Source organism: Chanos chanos, chromosome 1, assembly GCF_902362185.1.
Source record: "Chanos chanos chromosome 1, fChaCha1.1, whole genome shotgun sequence".
In the NCBI taxonomy this organism is placed as follows: Eukaryota; Metazoa; Chordata; class Actinopteri; order Gonorynchiformes; family Chanidae; genus Chanos; species Chanos chanos.
In genome coordinates this window covers 33,234,711-33,262,120 of record NC_044495.1, presented here as the reverse complement: position 1 = coordinate 33,262,120, position 27,410 = coordinate 33,234,711, and the positions used below count along the sequence as shown (strand labels likewise).

Genomic DNA, 27,410 nt, shown 5'->3' with positions numbered 1-27,410 from the left:
TTGCAAAGTCCTCTTTCGGAGTTACAGGCTTTATTTGACCAATACAATGTCAAGCATGAATATCTCTACATAAATAACAACCACACAATTTGACAGACATGGCTAAATGGCTCCCATGGAAACTCGGGATGTGACATCACAATGGTACTTGATCAGTCTTGGAATGATGACAATGCAGTTTTGTACGTCCTTTAAAAAAAAGAAAAAAAAAAAACGTAGGAGGAAACCAACTTACCAAACCATCTCTATGAGATTTAGGGCTAGCTATAGTGCACCGATGAAAGCATGATTCCTGTTGCTATGTACAGAACACAATCTGAAAAAAGTCACAGGAACCCAGTACAGTTCTATGAATGTTACATGTTGAGAGAGAGTAGGATCAAGAAAAAAAAAATCATTATTTAACACAACAAAATGTAGAAAATATATATATATATATATACTAAACACAAATGTCTCTATATAGAAGAAAGCTTTACGTGAAACCAAGTGTTTTAATTCGACAAAAGCTTAAATCCAATTTTCACCCTTGTCATGGGTGTGACTGATGCATAGACTCTGTCCGTTAAGGAAAAGGATCACCATCACAAGCATACACGTTTGTGCTTGCCAAATTGTGTAGGTTAATCTGTATCCTCTAACTTTTTTTTTGTTCTTTTTAAAAAAAAATTTTTAAGTTACTTAGCATTGGGATCCATGTTTGAACCATTTCACACAAACATCAAAAGTTCCCCAGCTATAGAAGCCTTGAGGTGCATAAAGCTTGTCTATCGCCATGTCACACACTATCTGAGGCTATTTACTGTGCTAACCCTCTTTTCCCCCAAATTCTCCGTGTGCAATCAATGTACATTCCATTGAGACTTTAATCTTCACGGTGCGTGCCTGAAAACAATACAGATATCACACACTGTTATACAACTATCTACACACAAACTTAAACTACTTTGTGTTTCTCTGAACAAGTCTTTTTGGGCAATGCTAAGGTTATCAAGCATCGCGACCGCAGACTGAACTGAACCAGGATTTCGATTTTTCAATCAATTTTTTTTTTTCTCAGACTTTGTCAATAATCATTGATATCTCAAAAGCATTCTTTTATTTTTTTTTCTGTTAACCTGTTCTTGACTGGAATTTACAGTTGTGTGTGCCAAACACACTATCACAGTGGACATCTCGATTTCCACTTCAAAGGGGACGAGCTCTCAGCGAGGGGCTGCTTTAATTAGCCACAAATGGCAGCAGGGTCTATAGAAGTTTAAATATATAAACCACAGTTTCTCTCTCAAATGTTTGAAGGTCAGGGGAAGGTGTAATCCATAATCTCCAAGGGAATAATTACCTCATGCTCTCTACTCCTCTTTTTGAGTGAGTATTCCTACAAGGCACAGGAAAAGGTGTGGGCCAAAATATGTGTGTGTGTGTGCATGTGTGTGAGCAGGGGTTTTGTGGGGTCGATACAATAGTACTTCTTAGATCCAATGTTTATTTGGTTCCCATATTTTCCTTTTAATGTTAACATCACAGCTTTCACTCAAATTGAAAACAATACAATTTTAATAGTCCTTGTGTCTTCATATGGAGTGTTTCCTCCAAAATTGTTTTATAAAACACGAGGGCGTACTTCATATCATCTAACAGTAATGGAACAACTGATTTTAAATCTAATACATTTCTAACAAATTTGGAGACCTAGCCACTGCATACAAAATCAAAAACATTCCCTAGATTTGACTGAAATTCAAACTTGCTTCTAAGCAATTTTGGAACAATCAAGTTTTGGTTTTGTGACATTATCATCATTATCATTATTATTATTATTATTATTAACCTTTCAATACATTAAACTTTATCCAAATTCAGTGCAGCTATACTTGTCTTCTTTTTTCCTTTTGCTCTAATTTCTCATATCCTATGGACTTTACGCCTCTCCCACCCACACGACAGTGTTCCCCCCGGGCACATCCGTGATTTCACAGTTCAGCTTGTCCAGTCGGCCATCCAGGACGAATAACGACCTTTGGGACGGGGTCATCAGATACTGGCCGAAGAGGCCGCTTCCAACCATGACGCGATTGCGGCGGTCCCAGGGCCACTGTGCAGCAGGCACGGGCTCTTTCAGGCTCTTGATCATCTTGACGTTCCCGGTGCTGAGTTCCACGTAGAGGGCATCGGTCTGGAGGCTGGAGCTGCCGAACACGTTGTACTGGTGCACCTCAGTGAAGGAAGGCATGAAGGCCAGATCAGACAGGTGTAGGTTGGTGTGGATGTCAAAGGGCTGACCGATCTCGCCTTGTACCGACACAGGCTGGAGTCGCATCAGCCCGTCACGATCGTCCACGCTCACCAGATGGTGCCCGTCGGGTGAAATATAGGGCGTGCCCGTCACCTCGCCGTTGGTGCCAATCACGGCATCTGTCACACTGTCCAAGATAAGCTGGGGCTGCAGGGCGCCTGTAGAGTCGGGACGGCAGTTCACAAAGTAGTAGCCGCCCAAATGGGTGTAGGCCAGCGACTGAGGAACACAATTATACTCCCGCAAACTGATATTCTTCACATAGGAGGTGGTCTCTAGGTCAATTTTATGGAGGGATGGCTCGTTTTTATGCAGGATGATCCCAAATCTGAAAAAGAGTCAAAACACTGATTGGAATCTGCAAAGTTGTTGCACAGTTGGTATTTGATTCTGATCCAGGTACCAGAATTTCTTTCTGGCCACATTTTCAAAAAAAGCTTTCAAAAGCAAACTGGGCCTGAGTTTCGAGCCAGTGCAGCGCATTGTGAATGTTATTAGCATTTTCTAATTAGGGCTAATTGGGTAACATAACACGGTGAGATTGATGGGTCAACTACAGCCAAAACTCAACTGACAGCCAAAACTCAACAGCAACTCTCAATGACAAAACTAAGGTTCTGTGTTCAGCACAGCAATTTGACTGCCGATTATGCCAACCTCAGAGGCTACTGAGCCAGCCGGAGTAGCCATCATGCAAACTTGAGCCTTTAACTGAACATTCATTCGACTCATTGTGTCAACTGAACCTTTACAAAGGCATGTCTTGATCAAACCTGTCTTTTAGATGGAGGACCATCATGCAATCCTGAAGTTATCTGAGTATTGTGCGTGTGCATGTGTGTGCGTGCGTGCGTGCGCGCACGTGTGTCAACGTCCAAAGTTTGTAGCTGTCAAAATGTATGCCAGTCAGTAGAATGACATTCAGAATTACCTGCAAACATGCACAAGAACCCCATAAACATATAACACAAGAGAATTTTTTTTTTTTTTTAACACAAGAGAATGTAGTCATTTAAGTGTAATCATTGTTGTGTGGTAATATTCTGATCATAACCCATTTCCAAACCCGTCTCAGTGAATTATACAGATGGTTAAATGGCAGAGAAGAAGAGAAGAATTCACTTTGCAAAATGGAGTTAAGGCTGGTACTGAACAAAATAAGACTTGTTTTGTCACTGTCTGTGTCACATGCCACAAGTTTCACCATCACTGCAAATGCTTTCCTGTGATACATATGCCACCTGTGTTACTCTGCAGTTCAATTCTTCCACAGTTCATTTGCGCCCAAACCCTTCAGTACTGCTCACAGCTCAATTTTTCCCTCTTTTTCATTTAAAATGATTTCAGCTTGTGGCAATGCAATCATCCAGCACTTGGCTCTTGTACATAATAGGCATTCCAGCGCCCATTTGCTCCACTATAGCGAAGTATTTTAACCAAGAGGTTAACAGTTTTTGAGTCAATTTACTCGATCCATAGTCAAAAAGCACTGTAAGTTCTAAAGGGACAGGCCCGGGAGAGACCTCCCACTGGGATGCAGTAAAAGACAGATCCAATCACCTCCACTCAGGACTGATCTTTAACCTGTGGTGAAAAAAAGGGCATTAAACACTAGGTCCTGTAATTGATTCCTGTTGAAAAAAGTGAATCACCTACATGCTATATTACCCAATGAAAAAGTCCAAAGCGTCTAATAATTGCCCATTAGATATCTCTCAGAAGAGAAGATAAAAAAAAATAATAAAATGTGAGGGGCAGACAAGGCTCAATTAAATCTAAATACCCTCTGATCAATTCTGACACGTACTTCAAACCCCTCTGTCATCCGTGTGTCTCGGATGTGGTTTTAGCACGGGTTTTTTTCTGCCATCGGTTTGGACGGCAAGAGCCTCCATGTCAGATTGATGGTCAGACTGTAAGAACATTGATTCCCTCATGATGTCACTCATTAGGTTCACGCCCACGGCGGTGCTTACGTGCTTGTCTGTGAGACGTGGTTTTCACACAGTGGGCGTCTCTGTCTATGGAAGCAACTCAGTTTCAGTCACAGATTGTGGGACTAGTCACCATCTACATCAGTAGAAAGATGTTGATCAAATAAAACTGAGGAAGGTGGAAATGTGGCATACAATTACAGCCTAGCTTTAGTATGCTGAGGGTTTTGTGTCCATGTGCTTTGTAACACCCTTGAACATCCACAAGGTATTAAATAGAAAATGTCTTGACATGTTTTGTCTGCTGGGTATTCTGCACCTGTAAATTCTACAAAGCCAAGGTCTAGTAAGACTCTCTTTTTGCAGAAGTAATAAAGTCAATCATGCTGTGCTATTCCTCCAGAGGAAACTCAATAAACAATGGTGCCGACATAAAAGCCAAATAGGATGGGGTTGTTTTCCTTGCCTCTCGTATATTTTATGATTTGCCGCAGGTTTGCTGTTTATGTGTCCCTGCTGTAGAGCAATTAATGAAAGTAAGTTCCCTCCCCAAAATCAATGCCATTTTCTCTGTTTCACTAGAGGCTCCACAGTAGAGTCTTCCTGAATGAAAGAGAATAAGAGGCCATTTTCTCTGTCATTGCCAGTCCTCAGTTAAATAAATTGATTCAATATTTAAACAACCTTCCCTTTACTCTGGAAAACACATACCAGCAAATTTAATTGGTATTTGCAAAGGGTTTACTGTACAATTAAAAGAAAAATTGACAAACAAACAAACAAAAGAAAAAGAAAACCTTTACAGACACAAGATCTACGCTGCTCACTTCAAACAAGAAAATGAGTTTGCCCTGCCGGAAGAATTATGGATGAAGCAATGACAGAAACTCAATGCATTTAATGAATGAAGTTCCCATGGGCTGTCATTTTCCACAGTTCACAGTATTGAGGTGGGATTCTATTGAAATGACTTGGCAACTCATTTGAATTCTAAATCCAATGTCCTCCCTGTTTATGTAACTGGTGCATGGCTGAATGTTACATCTGAATGTGTTTAAAACAGGTTCATAAAACACGGACAAAAAAGATAAGGATTAATTATTACACCACACAGCATGTAGGAGCTTCACAAAAATGTTGTCTCTGCGGCTCCTCTTGACAACAATTAAAGAGCTCATTACTCGAACACAATTACATTTCTCAAGAGCCTTTTTATAGTGCATAGAGTCTGCTAATAAACTATAGAAAACTTTGGTTGACGTGCATTGTGATAATAACCTAGTCTGCTCTCTCTCTCTCTCTCTCTCTCTCTCCCTCTCTCTCTGTTTGTGTGTGTGTGTCTATCAGTCTCCTTTGTAATGGTCTGACAGCAATATAATTTTCTTCAGATATCTTACATAACAAAGCTTACTTTAAAACACAACATCCCTGATCAAGGCCTGGTGACTTTTGTGTAATCCAGTCTGTACTCTGTGTGTGTGTGTGTGTGTGTGTGTGTGTGTGCACGCGCATGCGTGCATGTGCTGAGCTGCTTGTTTGTAGAGTTGACCTCTGTTTCAGTGCACTGCTCTGATTTAACATTCTTCTGACCTGTAGCACGACAAATACATCAGTCCACCAGGGAGAGTCAGGGCAAGGACACCACAGGCAAATGTCACCACTCTCATGAGGTCATAAAGCTCAAATACACTTTCACACAATGCTCATACACACAAGCCACAGATAGCCAGACACACACGCGCGCGCGCGCACGCACAAACACACACGCAAATACACCATACAAACACACGTGCGCGCGCACGCACACACACACACACACACACACACACACACACACAGCTTAGGTAAATCAAAGGGAAAACAACAACAGAGGACTTTGTGAGATGATACTTAAAGTTTCAAGTTGTTTGCATGAGAAGAGGGAAGAATCACAAGCACAGAACGACAGAGGAGCCTTGTCAGAGTCAGGCAGACAGAGGCTCAGTCCACCCCGCTCTTAAGCAGGCACAGGACAGGCATCCCTAAGTTGTGAGGAACAGTTGCAGAAAGGCAGAGGAGTGAAAGGGAGAGCGCGAGCGGCTGTGTGCGCTGTCAGAGGAGCGTGTGTAAGCCGTGTTATCAGAGGCCACAGCGGGATTGGATATTAGTCTGAGCTTTGTGCGCCGTGCCAAGTCCCCCGCTGGATTTACAGGGAAAACTTAAGCCCTTCACCCCTGCGTTGCCATTTTCTACCTCAGTCTTGCTGTGACCCACAATGCTGACTGCCCATTGGCTGTAGAGAGCGTCCAAGCACACCCACGGTGTGTGAGCACCTATAGGCTGATGCTGTAATTTAACCGGACCGATATCAATGAAAAAAAAAAAAAAAAAAAAACATGGTAGATGTTTTTTTTTGTTTGTTTGTTTTCTGTCTGCATAACCTGTCATTTAGTCAACCCGTCATATTTCATCTGCAAAATTCACACAATAGTACGAGGTTAGAATTATTCTGACATGCATCAGCATTTGTCAAAAATAGGGGGTGGGGGGCAAACTCAAATCTGAATCATCAAAAAAAACTCGGTTTACAAAGCTGAAATATCACACAGTAGCTCAGTGATCAGATGGTAAACGTAATGTGCTAAAAGCTGGATTTGAACAAAAACTGATTCAAAATTCCATTAATTTTTTATGCAGTGAAGTTCCAGGAAAGACAATCCAAGGTAGAAATGTGTGTGTTCATGTGATTGGTTAACAGTGGGGTGACTAAGTCAACTGTGAGGCTAGCTTTTGAATTTGAGCAGGAGTTTAGAATTGAGTCATTATTTTCTATTAGCATAGCATCACATCATAAGTAAACACCCATCTGTCAACATGGGAGAGTAAGAGGATCAGTGGTCTATACTCCATAATCTTCTGCCTGGATTTAATCAAATCTAATGAGATTTCTCTTTCTCTCTCTCTCCCTCTATCTCTCTCTCATCCCTCTCTCTCTCTCTCTCTCTCTCTCTCTCTCTCTCTCTCACCTGTCTGCCTGTCTTTCTCTCTCTCTCTCTCTCTCTCTCTCTCGCGCTCTGACCTCTGTCTGTCTGTCTCTCTCACTTTCTCTCTCTCTCTCTCACTCTCTCTCTCTCACTCTCTCTCACTCTCTCTCTCTCTCTCTCTCTCTCTCTCTCTTACTCTCTCCTTCTAACTCTCTGAGAGATTCTCTGGTGCTGTGTATTCAGGATTTGTACACAGCACTGTAGTCTAATGACAGCCAAAGTGCCAATTCCTTATCGGCAGTGATTGCATTATTTGGAGCATTTAAAGCTTTCCTCCAAGGCCAGCCAATTACATGACAAGCGTCAGTGCTGCCTAGTCAGTTTGGATTCATCCTGATTCATTATGCATACAGTCGCTTTCTCCAAGTGTGGGGATATCACCACAGTATTTCTGACACTAAGATGCTCTTTGCTCTGACATCTGTTTATCTCCACACTCATATGTCAGACAGCACATTTGGGATAGGTTTTGTGTTTATACTGGTTTTGATCATTGATGTTTAATGAGCGTGTATGCTGTACTGAATAAGACAGACGTATACTTTCGTCTAATGACTTAAACAAGGTGTCGTATCAAAAGATCTTTCGTTGAGGCAGTCGTATAAGGGGCAAAGGTGAGTGGACTGTTTTGATGCTTAGTGGGTTTTTTTTGTTTTTTTTTAACATGTCAAACCTATTTTTCAATTATACCCTCTTGCTGTTTCTTTTTAAACTATTGCATCAACCCTCTTCTCTCTGTTTCTCTGTTCACATAGCTTGACTTTCTACTTCTTTCTTTCTCCCAAGCCATGTCATACTAACTCCCTTGCTCTCTCATCTATTTCACTCCTTCTCTCTCTCTCTCTCTCTCTCTCTCTCTCAGACGTACCTGATGTGATTTATGGTGAGACTGGCAGTGGGAATGAAGAAGTCCTCCACTCTGTCGAAGCGGCGGCCCACCGGCTGTGTATGGATGGTGTGGTGGGATGCACTCCCGCTGGCCTGATTGATCACCTGACATAGGAGAAGGAGAGAGGGAGCTACATGTTTACCACGAACACCATGAATAATGCAATCTGTTGTGCTGCATGAGACCTGACACACACTAAAGGAGGAACTCTGTGTGTGTGTGTGTGTGTGTGTGTGTGTGTGTGTGTGTGTGTGTGTGTGTATGTGTGTGTGTGTGTGTGTGTGTGTGTGTGTGTGTGTGTGTGTATGTGTGTATGTGTGTTCTGTAACCTTAATTAAGACAAAGTGAATTTGGAGCTGACTGTTACTTACTGGCCTACAGTGCTGAGGTGTAAGACTAACATTAGATCATATGAAGCAGTGATAAGCTGAAGTTATTTATATGGTGGGTATGTAACTTAAGGCTGTTCTTTTTTTTTCTTTCTTTTTCAATGTATGCCTACAGAAAGCCATTGCTTATTCAGTCGAGTAAATTATTTGTATCTGTCCCCAAACTGTCAAATAAAATCCATAATAGACACACACACGCACACACACACACACGCATACGCATGGCATAACAGTTGGAGACTATTTAATTCAGGTCAATGTTATGAATTTGTGGCTTGATCATGGCGTGTCATAAAATGAGCTAATAGCACAAGCCTTTGTGATCAATGCACACAGTGAGGTGTTATGTGTGATTTGGAGCTGTAGGGATTACCTGAAGCGTAGGGAAGTTTTTCTCCATGTCACCCCAGCTTAGGACCCAGACCTGATCATGTGACTTGTCATAATGGAGCTTCACTGGCACACGGTCTGTACTCACCGTCTACGAACAAATTAAGACACAAATAAATAAACAAATACCACCTAGCTAAAATGACAGTTGCTTGGGTACTTAACCCTCAGTGAAAGCAGTCATTCTTTACAATTGGATGGACCAAATAGTTACACCAATTGTTAATTAGCTAAGCTGCTCTGATGTAGGTCATATTAGCCTGTAACATAATAAACATGGTTCAATTTTCAGTCAGTCTGTTGTTAAATAATTGTCTCCCTTGTTTTCATACAGTTCAGCTCAAATGTCAACAGATATTGTTTTTTTTTTTAAAAAAAAAAGCACATTCCTTAGATTTTTTGTGTCACGTTGACGAAAGGCTGATGCGTTAAATGTTAACACCACTGGCTTTCACAATGATTGTAGTAGTGTACAATCAGTATAAAATGTTGCCTTATCAAAGTATGAACCTTGACAGGTGGAAAGTGTTTTGGTTTTTTTGTTTTGTTTTGGTTTTTTGCTTGTGTGGCATCTGGAGTGCGGAGGATTTTTATGCATTCACTGTTTAGTTATAGGTCTGTATTTCAAACGGGGCGAAGACAGCAACAATTGCTCCACTGCACGGAGTAATTGCCTTCAATCCGCATCCATTCCATGACACCTCAATTCAGATATTCCAACAGGAGACGAGCGACTCACATTGAGCACAGGAGAGAGGGCTTTTTCTTTGTACATGCATTTCTCACACAGACTTTCACACATACAGACTGAATAGTGTTTACCTCTTTATGCAGTAAAGGGGGAAAAAAAACCTAACAGTCTTTATGGCTAACTTTTCTCTTCTCTAAACATCCCACAGGACCTCAGATAGGTGTTGCACATTCGCTCCATATTCCATCTGCAGTGCAATAACTGCGCACGAAGAACATTTTGTACGGCTTAAATCTATGATGTATCGTATTAGGAGGAAGATTGTGGACTGGAGGAAGTGCCTCAGTCCCTATAAGAGACAGGAGGAAGGCCGTGTGCTTGTCTCCATTCATGTAGTCATCGGGGGGAACAGATGTGCTTATTGTGTTTCTGTTCCGGCATTTTCTCTACAGCTTTAGAGAATTACACAGATGCACACATGCATTCTCTCCACTTCACGTCATCACACCTTCAACACAAGCACAATAGCACTCATATTTATGCACTTCACACACACAAAACTACTCCTACTACTGCTGCCACTAATAATGATACTACTGCTACTATTCATAATCATCATCATCATCATCATCATCATCATCTTCATCATCAGTAGAAGAAGAAGATGAAGAAATTGATGATGATGAAGATGACTGTCACTTAAAAACACCTGCTTCAGGAGAAAACAAATGTGCTAGAATAGAAAACATATTTATGCAAAAACGGCACCAATTTCTTTAATTAAAAAGAAAAAAAAAACAGTACTTTAAATGGGATTCTGTGTGAGGCTTTGAACAAATAAACAGATAAATATTTGAACCATCTCTCTCAGGCTCCCAGTCAGTGGTGGATCAGGTGGCTAATTAGCACTCGCTAATCTAAGGTAATGAAGCCAAACCTCCAGGTGACCAAATAATGAATGTGTGATGGTCGCCAACGCAACAAGATGCAACCTGGGAAACCCATGGGAGGCTTAGTGAAGGGAGTGGCACCTGCTGGCATCCACAGGGACTTTCACCCCATGAGGTAAACAGACCTTTCCACCTGGCACATCAGCAAGCAACTGCAGAACCTGTCCTGCCAGCCACACAAAAACAATGCCAACTACCAACCATAGCCAACCACTCAGTAACTAGCTACGGATCAGGGACCAACAGCTCACAGGAAAAGCCTTGCCTTCCATTTATAAGTGGTTGCTCTTCATGCCTGGAAGAAACCATTATAAGACTGTGCCACCATCACTGACCAGACTGCAGGCCTAGAGTAAACTGAATATGATCCTGCAAGAAATCTCATTCTGATTATGAGTACGTTTATCTTAAATAAACAACCAATCATTAGTCAATCACCCGTCACTATCTAAAGGCTCTGCTAAACAAAAGGGAATTTAGAGACATTTATCAATGTCTTGGCCTTAGCAAGTGTCACTTAACTGACTGGGAAACAACTTTTTAATTCTTTCAAGTCATAACATTACTGCCCTCTATTTTGGCCAAGGTTTCAGAATACCTTCTTCAGTTTGGAACCAAAACCACACTGGAGTAGAGGACATGCCAAATAATTTTGCTATAAGCCTCATGCTTTTAGAACAGGTTTGAAGAGTTGAAACAAGTCTCTCAAGAGCTTAGAAAACAACTATTTAGAGATATGTACTTTTTAAGCTTAGCAGAGCCAACAAAGTATCGTTATGTATTAGAGTTTTGGAACTGATGTAAATTTCCTCTTGTCAGAAAGGCAACAACTTTTCTAGTGTAACACAAGAAAACCTTCTGGCACCAGCTCAGATATATTTATGGTAGAGAAAAGTGGCTGATAGAGTTCTGCTCCAGCAGAGACATCAAACTTGACCAAAAAAAAAAAAAAAAAAGAAAAAGAAAAAAGATTTTGCTTTGTTGGGAAATAAATTATAGCTTAATTCAAGCGGGTTAGCAACCAAACCCATTTAGTGTTGTTATTATTATTTATAATGTTTCAATGCAAACACGAAATGAAAGTAAATTCAGTCCTATTTATCAGATCAGAGCATACAATTATATTCCTGTTGACTGAAGACTGTTCACACCTCAGCAATTTTGTTCTGTTGAGATCCTCTTCAAATTAATAACAGTAATAGCAACAATCAAAAGCCCTTGCTGGCCAGTTTGATCGAAATATCCACTGATAAAATCAATAATTCTTGGAGAATAAATGACTCACCTGTATGGCCTTCTGTGATTGGATGTCTATGATGAGTATCCTGTTCAGCTTTGGCTGAGTAGCATAGATAAACCTGTCTTTTACATTTACAGCCGAAGCCCAGGTGCACTTTTGCTCTGCTTCCCCCTTGATGCTTGGACAAACTTCCTCCTTCAGATTAAAACAAATAAATAATAGTTCTGTCATCATCCATACTATCGCAAGATTCAAACAAACAAATACACACACACACACACACACACACACACACAAAAACCCCACAGAGACAAACGCCATAGTTTTCAAAATCTATGCTCCTTGAATGTACATAAACTTTTGATTCACGGCATGATGTCACAGTGAAAAAAACCCTCATCGGTCGATATATTCTGGTTCCTCTGTGATGCATTCATGCAAAGCCAGTCTGCTGACCCTCTTTTTACACAGCCCTGGAGAAGCCATATGTGCAGGATTAAGATCTGAAGCCCTGCTTTGAGATACGTGCAGATCTGCAAGATCTGTACCCCTACACCAGCTGGCACTGTCTGCCTTTCAAGCCTGGCGAATTGCAGAGTTCAAAGAAAGTCAATGGTGCCCTTAGGGTGGTACTCAAGCCTCCCAAAATTGCAGTAAACACTTCAGCATTGATAGAGGGTTCAGGTCCACATCTTCTCATCAGGTTAGGTAAGGCTCCAAACTTAAGAACACAAGCCTGTTTGTATGAGGCAAACTTAAGAACACAAGCCTGTTTGTATGAGGCAAACTTAACTTTGCATATGTGTCTTCTTCAGTTTACATGAAGGATTGCAAAAATAACCCAAACTTTTTTCTTTTCTTTTTGTGTGTGTGTCTGTGTGTGTCTGTGTGTGTGTGTGTTTGCTTGTATGTTTTCGTTTTTGTTTCTTCTGTCAGGAGATGCTATTACTGTGTCCTCAGTACTTATAGGCAGGTTTACTAGAGGTGCCAGGCAGTGGTTAAATGTGGACTGTCTCCATGGCGAAAGACGCCTGACAGTCTTGACACTGTGCCTCAGGCAGAGGTGGGGAGTCTGTCTTCTGATGACCGGCTTGGTATGGATGAGAAGAAGTGTACCACAGCATGTCCACTGACTGAGCTTACATATCTGCTGTCATGCTGAATTACAAATGGTTTATAATGATGAATACTGATGTTTCTAATCCAGGGCCTGACAGCTAAATGTGCTATACTTTTCAGTTTTTGGGGGTTTTTTTTTAAAACTAAACGGGGGATTATTTGGAGTAATATCTTGAGTCCTTCTTACCAGCTGGTGTTAAAATATCTTAAGTGTCAATATGTGATAAAACTAATTGACAATTCAGAGATAATCAAACATATTCAAACAAATGAACACACTTTTTCAGTTTCAATTGTTAATAATCATTTTACATTTTGTGAAATTTGTAAAAAAAAAAAAAAAAAAAGATCAAAGAGCAAAGTTTTGTGTGTGTTACACCTTTTGACTCATCTCATCTCATGTGGCTTTAATATCAAAGGGAAAGAAAAAAAATAAATAAAGGAGACCCGGAATGCTAACAGTAAAGTGACCAGTGTCCTCTTTTTCCCGGACATGTCCTCTTTTTCAGACCTAAAAAAATGCGTCTGGCCAGGATTTCTAAATCGGCAAAAACGTCCGGGACTTGGCTTTTGCTTTCCATAGTAGCCATTCATTGTGTGTGCATTTGCATTGACCTTTTTCCGTACGTCTCACCCTCTCACACGCCACCAATGGACGGTCATGTACACTGTCACGCTGTAAACATTGTTTAAACTGCATCTCATTCATTACTGAATGCGTTAACACCGCAGCAACGGCCAAGAGACCTTAAGAAAGCTGTAACGCCACCAGAACTTGAATGGAAAGAAATAAGGTCATCTTGCCACTGTTATTATGCTAGCAGTTATTTGTGTCATTAAAGACTAGCCGGCTATGTATTGCGGCAGTTAAGTACAGATGCAGTTTCACACTGTATTGTGAAGCATCAGCCTTACATGCTCAACGACAGGGACCAAAAGTGACATACACATTATTTTCCCTATGAGTTAAGAAGCTGAATGCACCCGTTTTTTTGAAAACGAAAATGTGGTCACCCTAGCTAACAGCAAAGCCAGCACACCAGGGCTGTCACTTGGCCTGCTGCCTTGCCCTTCTACTTAAGCAGTCATATACTGTATTGCCGTTAACAGTAATGAATTATCCCATTACTCCAGTAATCTATTTATCCATACACGTCTATACTGGGCAGAGGCAGAGGGCAGCGTGTGTTGGTGGGAACGTGAGAGTCATGCCCCATGAGCACAACACAGGAAATCACTGTCGTAATGCACTCTCAATGTTCCTCCCTAGACACCGCTCGCCCTGACTGCTCAACGATTCGCCGATTTGATTGATGTCCTAATAGAGGTCCGACCCTCCATGGGAGAGCTATGTGTGTATGTGTGTGTGCGTGTGTGTGTGTATGTTTGTGTGTGTGTGTGTGTGTGTGTGTGTGTGTGTGTGTGTGTGTGTGCGTGTGTGCATTTGTGTATGAATCAAATGTCTGCATTCACATTCACACCATGACCTCATGTAAACCGGCTGTCTAATCAACAGCCAGACGTTTTTGATGAAAGCACAGAAAGAGGAAAGCGCTCGTCTACATACACGTGTAAATCTCTCTGTCATCTATCAGTGAGATGCCTTAAATGATATGCCACTTTAAAGAGAATGTGGCAGGAGGGGTAAGGGGGGGGGGGGACCTTTTTCTTTGAGCAGGCGTTGAAGACCTTAATCCAGACAAGGGCCCCGTGGGAATTGCTGGCATATCCGCTCAGGCTAGATCTAGCAGCTAATTAGTTGTAGCTGAAATACTGGTTGAGGCTGGATAGACATCTGTATTCACATTTGCTTCTGAAAATACACTCATCTAACAGGGAAGGACAGTAAAGCTGATTGCATGAGACAGTCAAACGATCTTTTTGACTGATTAATGAAAAAGAAAGGTGTCTATGTGTGGCCTCATAGAGATTGCAAAAGAGAAAAGAGATTGCAACGCAAATTGTATTTTTTGGCACAGAAGATACTCTTTCTCTTTCACATTTACCTTCGACTGTATTTCAGTGTCAACACTCAGCACAAAGTTTGGATAATAGCTTATGTTTATGGATCTGTGTACTTATCATGAATCTCAAAATGTAAAAAAAAAAAAAAGACATTTTTTGAGTAACAATAATGAATTAATGTATACATTCATAAAATATTTACATACCAAATGAATGAAATTCGAAATTAACCTAAAATGTCACCCAACGCAGACATTTAAAAATCTTTAAAACAAATATTACTCACTCACTCACTCACTCATTATCTAAGCCGCTTATCCTGATTAGGGTCGCGGGGGGTGCTGGAGCCTATCCCAGCGCACATAGGGCGAAAGGCGGCGAAACACCCTGGACAGGTCGCCAGTCCATCAAAACAAATATCAGCTTGTACATAAAGAATTTCCTCTGTGGGGAAACTGTCTGAAAAGCGTTCTTTTGCTGAATTTTAATGCTTTACCTTGAGGTATTTCTGATGGTTGTGGGGGGAATGACAGAGGTTCTGACTGTACACTGAGGTCGTTTAACTTTGCCCATTCGTTTATGAGTCAACTCACCTGCAGACCCAGGAGTTTTTCACTGGGTTTGATGTGTCTCTGGATCTCACAGGCAACAGGCTGGATGACTTTGATACCATCGTCATAAAACACATAGAACATATTTCCAATTCCCAGGCCTGTTGAGAGATGACACAATCGAATCAAATAATCATTCTAATAAAAAACTGTCCAGAAAGTCATAGAAACATACACTGTAGATTGTGTTTTATTTATAAGAGTACATCATAACATGCAGGGGGAAGGATGTAGTGGAATAAGTGCTTCTGAGAAGATGCTTTACTAGAAATGTTTTCAAAGTGGAAATATTATCAAAATTAAACTGCAGAAAAAAAATATAAACTTGATGAACGATAGTTAGCTACTGGAATATTCCATACCTTCTTCTCTCCACAGAATGTTTGCCACTGCAGGGGGAAAAAAGACAGGAAAAATAATGTTAGAGGTGAAAATCTAGTGTTAATGGCCCTTAACACATCCAACTGAAAAGATCTTTAGAATCCCTCTCTCAAGGCAGCTGGTATCAGCAATGTAAATCATTTGAGAATATCAATGCAGAAGCCAGCACTTTCTGACATAAGACAGAAAAGGAACAATATAAGATTCCAACCATCTAAGAGATAACATTTGTTGATATTGTTTTATCCTTTGAAGTCTGCAGTTCAAAGGATATTGCTTCGGTTCTATCTTGGTTCTATGGCTTCTGTGAGGCAATTTAAGACAAAACAAGTCACGGTGCTACCTATATATTTTAGCTGTCCAGGATTACTATTTCACATTGGTCTCTGCAGGAATCTCCACACAGGCATCAATAATTGCCTCGTCCACTAATGTAGAGGTGATCTTGTACATAATTATTCACTGACCACTCTCATAGTAACTTGGTGATATAATGGCTGTTTGTTTGTTTTTGTACTCTGCTTGTCTTGGTAGTTGCTTTGGATAAAAGCGTCTGCAAAATGAAGAAATTGAAATGTAAATATAAAAATGTGTTTCACATATCTGTGTTTCACAATCAAAGTCAATGACGGGATTCTCTTAGTGTTAAAGTGTCCTCCGGCAATCGAGTGGCTTGAAGCATGACCAGGAATGCGCCACACAATTAACTTCCAAATCATTTGCAGAACAATACACCACAGAAATTGATGACTCTTCCAACTGTGGAAGAACTACTGCAGCTAAGGAGCAATGAAGCCTGCATGAGACAAGGTACTTTATGGTTTTCTATGGAGAGCGTGAATACAGAGCTCATTACGCTGAAACGACAGATGTGTCAGTGTTATTTATTGACAATATTTGTCACTGCAATGTTCTATTAACCGACGCTCCTCATTATCTCAAAAATGGCTGGTACATTAGCACTGATAATGGTCGATTTCTCTTTTCTCTCTCTCTCTCTCTCTCTCTCTCTTTTGTCATCTGCTATGTCCATTCCTAGTGACGATGTGACCTCTAACTGTTCCTTACCTCCTCATTCTGTCACTCACTCCCATTTGGTGGTTGCCACTATCTCCTCGAAAGCAATCTCCCACGATTGTAATCTCAAACACTATGACTCTCTCTCTCTCTCTCTCTCTCACCCACCCAGTTTCTATGTCTCGGCCCTATGTGAATAGACATGGAGGTGAAAACAAAAGGAATTGAAAAAATAAGGGATATAAAGATGGTGCTATACATTTGAACTGAATCTTTTCAAAAGTGCTTAGACAAGTGCTTCCGCCTGCACTCACAAATACTTTTCCCAAAGTATTCAGAAAACGCTCATTAAAAGTTAGCTAGGATATTCATAAAAAAGAATGGAAAGTGAGTGTGAGAGGCATGGCTTGCTTTTCCAGTACGTAGTGAGGGTTTAAAAAGACGACTTCTGCAGCCTCAGTCTTTCAGTATCACAGCATATTAACGCAATTCATCAACGTACAAGAAGATAGGGCTAGCTGTAGCCATAGAAAGGTCTCATACATCATCTTAGTCAGCCATATTGGAGAATGGCAAAAAGGCCACTTTGACTGCTTGCCCTGGTGCGTAGAATGAGGCTTTGAAAAATAGTGGACACAGACATCACAAATGTGCACACAACAGCCAGGTTCCTACTTTTCAGAGAGAGAGAGAGAGAGAGAGAGAGAAACAGAGAGAGAGAGAGAGATGCTACCTTCCTGGCAGCAAGGTTATATACACTTGAATTCTTTACATCATGGCCATGACAGGACATTCCAGTGAGAACCACTCACAGTCAGACAGGCGGTGACATGGAGGACACTGAAACTGCATAACAGGTAGAGGCCACACTGGCCCCTAATTAGGTCGCAAACACGAATGGAAAACTAATCATAAGTATTGCCTGAGGTCTGTTTCTCTCTCTCTGTCTCTGTCTCTCTCTCTCTCTGTCTTTCTCTCCCTCTCCCTCTTTCTCTCTCCCTTTCCCTTTGTATGTCCCCTTTCCTCAATGATTCATTGATTTCTGTAACTATGCAAGGGGGTGACTGAGCAATAGTGCTGCAACCGTGTCAACACACGTCAGCCATTCCCAAATCCCCCCAGTGGCACTGTATAATTAAAAAAGGGGAGTATGATTAAATTATGCCCACTATAAATATCTTTTCATTCATGACGCTTGGGAGAAACATGGCACATTTCAGGAAATTTCTGAGATTTTTCATATCTGTGTTTATGTTTTCTTTTCTTTTCTTTTTTTTTTTTTTTCCTTTGACTCATTTTATAGCATTTGAAAGTATCATTTGTGGAACAGTAATGCGTTTTGGGGAAATTACTCGCAAAATCAAAGCATGAAACTTTAACCACCTGTGATATATTTTACAGCTGTTGTGGCTCATGGGCAAACGTCTGGCCTCACTTCAGATATGGAATCTTTCAAAAGACCTGCACAAAATGCCTGCCGCTTTTATCCTCCACGATACAATGTCAAAGCCTGATTCTGCTCTACTACTTTTCTGAGCTTTCATGACTTTTAGTTTGTTGATGGTTTAGACTATAGAAAACAAAGGCCAACAAAATATTATCCAAGTTTACATTTAGTGTTTACATTTACTCTCCAGTGTAAATGTAACAATTAATTTTGATATGTTACCTACATACATATTGTCTATATGGAGCTTGGCCATAGATAGTTAAAAAGTAATGTAAACCTCTACTTAATACCTTCAAACGCTCCCATATAACAAAGGAAACAGCGGCACAAATGTTGACGGCTGCATACAGATTGTAGGTGCCTCTGACTTAATTAAGCAGCTAATATCCCACCATGCTTTGAGTCAGATGTCTAAATTCCGGTCAGGCCTGGTCATCCATCGCTTTGGCTGCTATAGCTAAAGGATGAGATCTCAGTGACTTTCAGAGAGCGGTGATTGTTGGGGAAACATTTGGCAGGGGCCTCACTGATGAAGACTGCACACTGTGCTGGTGTTTCATGAGAAGCGTGGGTAGGAAGCGGATTGGATGCCTTAGAGAACAATGTCAGCTTGGGTCAGCTGTAGTTGAAATCAATGTGATCACTGACCGGTGCAAACTGTTGGTGAAGGTGTATTTTCCTTTACAACGACGACCGTGTGCTTTGTTTCACACTGCCAACGCAAAGCAAAACAGAACTCTGAATCCGCTAACTGCAATCTAGGGAATGAGCTGACTGTTTCATCAGAAACAGTGCATCAATATCTTTAAAAAGGGATGCCTTGATTGGGTGCAGAAAATCCCCTATGGCACCCCAAAATATGGTGCCAAGAACACAAGCAGCTGTCAGGTGAACCTTACAGAGCCGGCCTATGGTCACCTTCAGCCTGTAGTAAAACATGTCTATCCGGTTAGCTGAGGTCCTAACATGTCAGAAGGGTTCACAGAGTAGCAACCGCGTACACTACACACCATGGCTGTTTCACCTCACAGCCAACAGAAGAGATATGGCAGATTATAAAGTAGCCCATCAAAAAAATAAATAAATAAAAGACAAGTTACCAAATGGTTTTCTCAACTTCTCAAGGTTTAACATCCCTGGGACAGAATTCAAGACATTGGTAGAATCTGTGCCAAGTCACACTGAAGCCACTTTGGCAGCTTGGGATGACCCAAATGTACAAATAAGACACTTAACATCGCTGCACATTGATGGCATATTACTGAACCCATGGATTATTATTGTGTTTGCAGAGTATGTTTATGCTGTTGCAATATTGTCTTCCAAGTTAAAACCACAGAACTTCAGCAAGTTCGATTATTGAAGTTAATATCCCTGGAGAATGGAGCATTGGATCTGAAAGCACATATCATACTAATGCTGGAATAATACGCTTCACAAATCTTCAATTCTCTCTTGAAACTACCAAAGCCACTCTCAGAAAAGAAGCATGTTTTAAAGGGAGGTTTGGTGGTAGGAATGAATCTAGAAAGCTCTAAAAAGTGCTAGCAATTGGTGCCTGACAAAGAACGATACAGAGAGAGGAGGCATAGCCCACTGAACTCCATGCTCAGTAACAACAACTTCATATAGATTGGGGGAATTTTTTTTTTCCTGAGGAATCACAGTGTTTTGCCAGAGAAAAACACACACAAACAAACAAACAAACAAAAAAGCATTTATGTAGACAGAGAAAGAAAGCAAAAGTTCTTTAATTTGCTCACAGTGGGTAAGGACAATTTTTGACTTGTTTCAAAGTTATGGCTAGCAGCTACGGGGCTGCACTCCGGAAACAGTCCAGTAAGCCGTCACTCATTTGATCTGGCTCCAATCAATAACGTTCAGTGACCTTCAGAGTAAGGTCTCTCTCTGTATCGTCAGTTTCTATGGAAGCTTTTGTATCATTTGTAGGAAATGAAAGAGTGAGATGACTCAGAGTCTGAATGTGTTTGACCTCCAGACTCGCAGCAAGAAAAACAGTTCACTGTGCAAGCATAGGCCTGGCATTTGCTCCTTCAGTGTATACAAGCTTCAGCATTTTCCAGAACATTGTAAATACACTGCTGAGTTGGCTTCAAGGTTCAGTGTGCAATAGCCATTTCAAAGAAACATACACAGCTTTCAAAGGAACACACACAGTGAATGTCTTATGTGCCAAGATCTACGGAGAAGGGAGACAGGGGGATTAAGTTTTAAAAAAAAAAATACTTTGGTCATTTTGCCTTCGGTAATTTTGTACTGGTAAATTAACCTTGGGTAATTGAAAAATCTTTCCCTCTCTGCGTGTCACTCCATGGTAAAGCACAATGGTTTGTTGGCTAACTCTTCAACAGACTACATAACATTTTGGATGTACCTCCAAAGTGAGCATACAAAAAAGAGACAAAAAGAGTTTTGGAGGAGTGCAGCACACTGTAATAATAGTAACTTAAGTCTAAAGGCTTGCATGGCTATATATACACCAGTGAATTACTATGAGCTATCCCCAGGAGTCTGTCACTTCTGATATTCCGAATTTCCCATGAGCTTTGTGGTGTTACTGTGGGTGAGAAGTATCTTCCAAGTTGAGAGGAGCCTCTGCCACCTAGTCATTTTTATTTGACTATTATACATCTGGAATTACAGTAAGTTGTGCATTTCATTCATGTAATTGATCAATATAGGACTCAACAAGGCACAGACAGACAGGCAGAGAGAGAGGTGGGGGGGTGGGGGGGGGGGGACACAAACCAACAGGTAAAATCAATTATTCATTCTAAACAGAAGTCACGTTCTATTCAAATAGTGTACTAGGTCTACGATGTATTTTATATTTTCACACTGCACAAAATTCGAATAAACATGTCACCCAAATCTCTGAACATGCTTGCCCTGAAACCTTTTCCATTCCACAATTTATCAAATTTCTCAAAAGATGACACATTTCATCCTTTAAAACATGACATCAAAAATAAGCACTATGTGTTGATTTGACTTGTGGTGCCATTTATTTTGGTCCTCAGAACGGTCCAAAGTAGGCATCTAAACTTGCATATCCAATAGGCAGTGACAGGGCGTTGCCAGCTCAGTGTGTGTGCAGAGCAGTCGTGTTTTGATGGACTCTATGTCTGACAGAGTGTAAAACCAAATTACAGACTGTGAAGACATAATCCTCATAGAGTCCCGACATGAGCTAAACCTGGACTGCCTGGGCAGGACAAAGAAACAAACAAACAAAAAATCTTTATCTGTTTATTTATTCATCTATTTGCCAACCTTGATACATCAATAGCTATTAATATTTGAGAGAATCTGTGGCACAAAGTGGTTCACGGGCTGTTATGTGTTTTTACAAAAGTTAGAGACTATGCCCTGTGGTCCATCCACAAAGTTATAGTTTCCCTCATCAATTCCTTTGTGCGTCGAGCCTCACAGCTTTCTTTTTCTTTTGCCATCTGTTCTTTTCATCTCTCCATCATTTCATTGTCTGCTACTCTCTAGATACCAGCCATCTAAACTGCCATTCTTATTATCTGACCAAGCAAGCTCGTTGTTAACTGACAGGAAATGGCCAGCAGAGCTGTGTACGGGAGTCAGAGGAGCGGTATTCATTTTGCTCCTCTTCAAACTGTCTGTTGTTCTCCCACATTTAGATGTGACAGCCTTTTTGTCTCTGTTCTAGGAGGAAATAAGTATAATTACAGTTCATCAGAATGCCTCCAGAATGTTCCTGAAGGCTGGTCTGACCTACCTACAATGTTTCCTTGGAAACACGCATTGTTTAAATTTGCCCTCAGTGGACTGAAGTACAAACTGTTGTCAGATTTTCAAGAAAGAAAACTTTGTATCAGATTGCCACAACTCAGCGTCACTAATAGGCCCAAATTCAGTGATGCTTTCTTGATGTTCTCTCCGCAGTTATTGTAGCTTTCCTGCATATGTGCTTTTTCTTCACCATAAAGCACTCACTGGTCAAGGGAGAAAAAAACTAGGTTTGAATTGAGCCTAGCAACAGAGTTGTAGTGTCTCCTTCATAACTAAGTACCCCAAGCTTGTTTGCTATGGCATCTGGTCTCTTTGAGTCCAAGAACAACAGCATGGTTATGGCTGAGGTTACAGCCACTGTCTGACCTTCAAGTCCCAGAAAGCGTACTGGCCAAACAAGATCATTATCCTGCTCATTCCCCTTAGACTGCTGGGTGCTTTTCACAACAACATGAAGAATGCCCTCCCAGCCTACCACTGTCCTCACTTCTTACTGACATCTGGACGTATTATTGCCTCTGTCTTGCCCTTATATTGACCTGTGGAAAAGCAACGGCCACTCTCATTCTTTCTAAGAAATCTCTCGATTTCGTCTGTCATTCACTCACTACTGTGGATGATCGCTCTTTTAATTCACAATGGGCAAGGGGTAGTGAAAGCATCCAGCTATTAGACTAGAGTAAAGTAAAGTAGTAGACTAGTAAAGTAAAGATACAACCACAAAAAAATGCTCGATTAAAAATGCAAGTCACTCAGTGAGAAACAACTTGAGTCAAAGTCTATTAGTATACGGCTTTTAATATATTCGAGTTTTCAAAAATAAAAGTGAAAAAACATACTGCAATTAATTTAAAAAAAAGAACACAACATGACCTTCTTGAGATTTGATGGTGAATTCTTGACAGCACTAATTTCATTTTCCCACAGTAAATAAAGTGGGCACTTCACCCTGTATGAGTTGTTTTATGGTATTCATGGTCAGTTGTCAGTGCTGAGAGTCATCGTTTTAGATGAGCTTGCACTGTTATGGCCTTACAGATGGAGCTCGGCATTTTGGATGCTGACGATATTTGGCATTTTGCAAGAAATTGAAAGACGAGGACTAACGATGCAAGAGTCAGGACCTCACATACAACTATATCGACAAAAGCGTCGTTTGGAGAGAACTTCGGAGAAACAAGTAACGACAATGTAATTGTTCACCCAAAGTGATGAGCGGTTTGCTGTGATATCCCTGAGTCGTGAGCTGAGTTTGCTGTTAAGGGACTCATGTTCTGGGAAATCCCGTCTGACAGCGCTGGGTCCCATGCTCCTATCCAAGGTGACAGTAATACTTGTGATTGCCAAATCCAATACTAATGGATCTAACGCGTTAAAGGGAAGAGAGACTTTCTGAACGCAAAATTCACTGCTCAGCATCTAAAGCCTTTTGCTTTCTAAAAAAAAAAAAAAAAAAAAAGATCCTGCAATTTCCTTTACTTTTTTTTTTTTTTTTTTAAAGCGAGAGAGATATCAAAATGATTTCCAAATACATAACTCATGTCTTCTGCAACGCGCATATATAAAAATGATGCTTGAAATTGTAGGCCCGGAAATAAACAGAGAACAGGGCGACATATATATATATCCCTTCGGTCTAATGTGTTTTAAGATTCTATCTGCAACTGCAACGTCCCCTTTAACAGTGGAGTGTGGAGCTGATTCACTGGCATGCTGTGGTAGTGAAGAAGCGAATGAGGTCCATGGGAGGCTGGTAAACTGAACGCTATCTCTGCAACTCCAATAGGGCCAGGCAGGAAGAGGGCTAAAGCCTGCAGGTAGAGGGGGAGTTTTTATGTCAGAGCAGGAGATCAAAGGGCCTGGATTAGCTGCTCTGGAGCTGTGAGCAGACCATAGCGGGGAAAATGACCCCATGTATTATGCATGTGGGGAGAAATGCAGGGTTGTGTCTCAAGCTGCTTGACCCAAGTAAAACCTGGCCTTGTGTTTGTATAGTGCACCGTGAGGTCAGTGTGCATCACAGAAATCTCACAGAACTACAGTACCCAACCTGGCTCATCCTCCTTTGAAACTATATCTCCCAGACTTTGGCACATCTCCTTTGTAATTCTCTGATTTTTTTTTCTTTTTTTTTTGTACTTTGCAAGCCAACAGCCTTGTAACCATATAAACTGTACTATTGTTCTGGCTGTTTGTTTTTTTTGTTCTACATTATACCATATCCTCCATAAATATACATCCACTTTAATCTCAGTCACATCCTTTGGTTCCTTAGCACTGCCTTACCCACAATCCTCACTCAAAATGGTTTCCTCTCTTTTTATTTCTTGGCAGAACCAAGGTCTCACACTTCCAAGGGATTTGAAAGGTCACTGACACCTGTCCTGTGGGAGCCTGGTGCTGTGATGTTGTGTGCAGGTGGTCCCAGAGTGTTTCTACTTTGCAGGGACCACATCAAAAGCCTTCCCCAAACTCCAGCCTAGCCCCTCAGCTTAAGGGAGTCACCGTCTAACTGCTCAAGTATAGCTTGAAAAGTCTACACACTGCCCCCTGTGACCGCAACATTAGTGGATTATAAACAATCAATAGAACAAGAGACATCCATTTGAGAGTGCTTTGCTTGTTCGATGAATCTATACTGAGGGAAAATCCAACTATAAGCGGCACTAGAGACTTCTTCAAATTGCAATTAAGACTCCATATGGATCACGGCTGTCATTATTCGTAACGAGAGCGAATTCTACATCTCTTACTAATTGAGAGGGCCAGTAAAATATTTAACCAGCTTTAGCTGGACTTCTTTACACACTTCCTACATTGCAAACTTATCTTGAGATTTGAATCGAGATTCCTGGCAGCAAAGCGACCGTTTTACAGTCGAGCTGTTGATGTTTACCAAGCATTACTGGACGCCTCGAGCATTGCCCGACAGCGATTAAACCTCCGCTTCTCAGAAAAGCAGCTGCTGCATGAGAAGAAAGATATGATGGCTGTGCCTTTGCAATTTTTCAAACTCCCATTTGTTCTATTATTACATTTGCAGGTTATAAACTATTAACAGGCCAGAAAGTTGAATAATTCAAACAGTGCAGTGAGGCTCTATCACAGCATCACGTTCATGACTTATACATACACGTCTTCCTCGCTGAGTCCTCCACAAACAGAGAGGAGATGTCCTCATCCACACCCGCCTCGTTACGAGCAATGCAGGTGTACGCGCCAGTGTCCTCAAAGTGCACGTTACTGATGTGAACTTCACTTCCATTAGCTGGGGGGGGGGGGGGGTGAGACAGATAGGGATAGACAGATAGGGAGAGAGAGATATATAGTGAGTTAGGGAGACAGAGATGGCAGCTAAAACATCTTTCCTTCTTCTATCCTCTCAAGGTTAGCTTCAGCTCTGATGGAGCTGAAGCTGCGTCCTTATATAAGCCATCCTAATAGAGTGGTAAGTGTGGTTTGGACAGACGCTTAAAAAATTCATTGCTCGCCTAAGATGTCACTTTGAGTTTAGTTTTAGCAACTGGGTGCCATAGAGGAAGAGGTATGTATTGATGATACCCTCCCATATGGTGCAGTTTTGTGCTCTGCAAGAAAGCTCTACATCATAACAAATCATTTAGTTATGGACACAAATGCAACCAACCAGCACTAGTTAAAGAAAACCATGGTATCAAGGATACACATGACCTCCCAGAGGTATTGCGGACATGGGGAGTTTTCTAGTGTCCAAAGTAAGTACAAGAAACTGAACCAAAAAACCCAAACAGTCCAGCATTCAGAATTTCTGTTTGGCCTCTGTACTAAACCTTATTTCTGTATTGTTTAACAGAACTGAGTCTGAGCTGGTTACATGAAAGCACAGCAGGGGATGGCATTTCACAAGTCCACGCTTCATTCATAGCATCATTCATCTGTGTACTGCCCTTTTTAGTTTCATTATACAAAGGAAGTCAGCACAAGTAATAACTGAAATGTTTGTGTAATTTTTCATTTTTTCATGATAATTACACAGTGCAGTTTGTAATTCACTACTGGCGTTCACTATTCACTATTGCTTTATGTGTTTCCGATCCTAAACTCCAGTGTAGTAATAAATCGAGGAGGGATGGCATACCTTGTAATGTGAGCTGCTTGGACAACTTGGTTGTGATGTCCATGCCATTCTTCAGCCATGCCAGCTGTGGGTTGGGAATGCCTTCAGCATGACACCTCAGACTGGCAGTGACACCAGGTTCCCGTGCCTGGCTCTCCGGGTAAACGCGTATAACTGGCGGTACTGTAAAGAGAGATAAAAAAAACAGATAAAACAATGCAAAAAAAAAAGGAAAAAGAAAGGAAAAACGAATATACGAGATAACGACTCCTGAATCATGCATAAATCCGGCATGAGGTTTTTGGGCCTCTAAGGTTTTGGGTCTGGCAGTGAAAAAGAGAACTTGTCTTCCAGAAAAGGTGCCAAGTCCATTTAGTTTCCCTCCTGGCATTAGCATATCGTCAGTAGCATGCAGAAGCCTCCCAACAACCCCTGCATGACACAATATAAGGTTTGTGTGCTTGGCAGCCAAACAAATGAGCTGGATAAATAGAGGAGACGACCGCTGTTGAGTCTCTATTGATTTTATACAGGGTGCCATTGATTTCAGAAAGCCTCTTTCAGGAAGCTAGCGAGGAGGTATGGAAGGTTAACACAGATAAAACTGAAAAAATAAATCAAATACTGACTTATATTACTTTGGGAAACGAATGGAGTGTCATGATTAAAAGTATTAGAAAGTTACTTTTGTGTCCTTTCAGATCTGGCACTGAAACTGCTACAATCAGACAAGAGAACAGACAGTTTATGGAACAGGATAGGAGAGTATAGGATAGGATATGAGAGTATAGAGTAGGATAGAATAGGATAGGACAGGATAGGATAAGATACTTGAAATTACTTTTTTTTTTCTTTTTACATCTAACATATACCATTTTGACATGTTAGATATACCTGTACAACTGAAAGTGCTACAGGCAGACCAGAGAGCAGATAGTTTATGGAATAGGATAGGATAGGATAGGATAAGATATTTGACATTACATTTTTTATGTCACTTTTTTATATCTTACATATACTGTTATGACTGAAAGTGCTACAATATGGCATGTGCCTACATGGCATCTCTATTGGAGAGGGTGTGGATCAGGTCCATGTCACAGTAATGTATGATAGGTTTGCATGGAAATAGACCAATAGGATATGGCAGTAGTGGACACTACAGTGTGATATGAAGTCCTGACTG

At 41.0% G+C, this 27,410-nt stretch overlaps 1 protein-coding gene across 1 annotated transcript in view; it reads right to left on the bottom strand.

The window, feature by feature from the left end:
* Window positions 1–1,921: 1,921 nt before the first annotated feature.
* The window catches only part of fstl5 (follistatin-like 5), a gene marked incomplete at its 5' end in the record, with an annotated part of 92,012 nt that continues 66,523 nt past the window's right edge, over window positions 1,922–27,410 (bottom strand). The window contains 8 exons of the mRNA XM_030785307.1: window positions 1,922–2,624; window positions 8,122–8,246; window positions 8,905–9,012; window positions 11,848–11,997; window positions 15,480–15,598; window positions 15,860–15,886; window positions 25,262–25,396; window positions 26,246–26,407. Coding sequence (XP_030641167.1) covers window positions 1,922–2,624; window positions 8,122–8,246; window positions 8,905–9,012; window positions 11,848–11,997; window positions 15,480–15,598; window positions 15,860–15,886; window positions 25,262–25,396; window positions 26,246–26,407 — 1,529 coding nt within the window. The remainder of the gene's footprint in view (window positions 2,625–8,121; window positions 8,247–8,904; window positions 9,013–11,847; window positions 11,998–15,479; window positions 15,599–15,859; window positions 15,887–25,261; window positions 25,397–26,245; window positions 26,408–27,410) is intronic.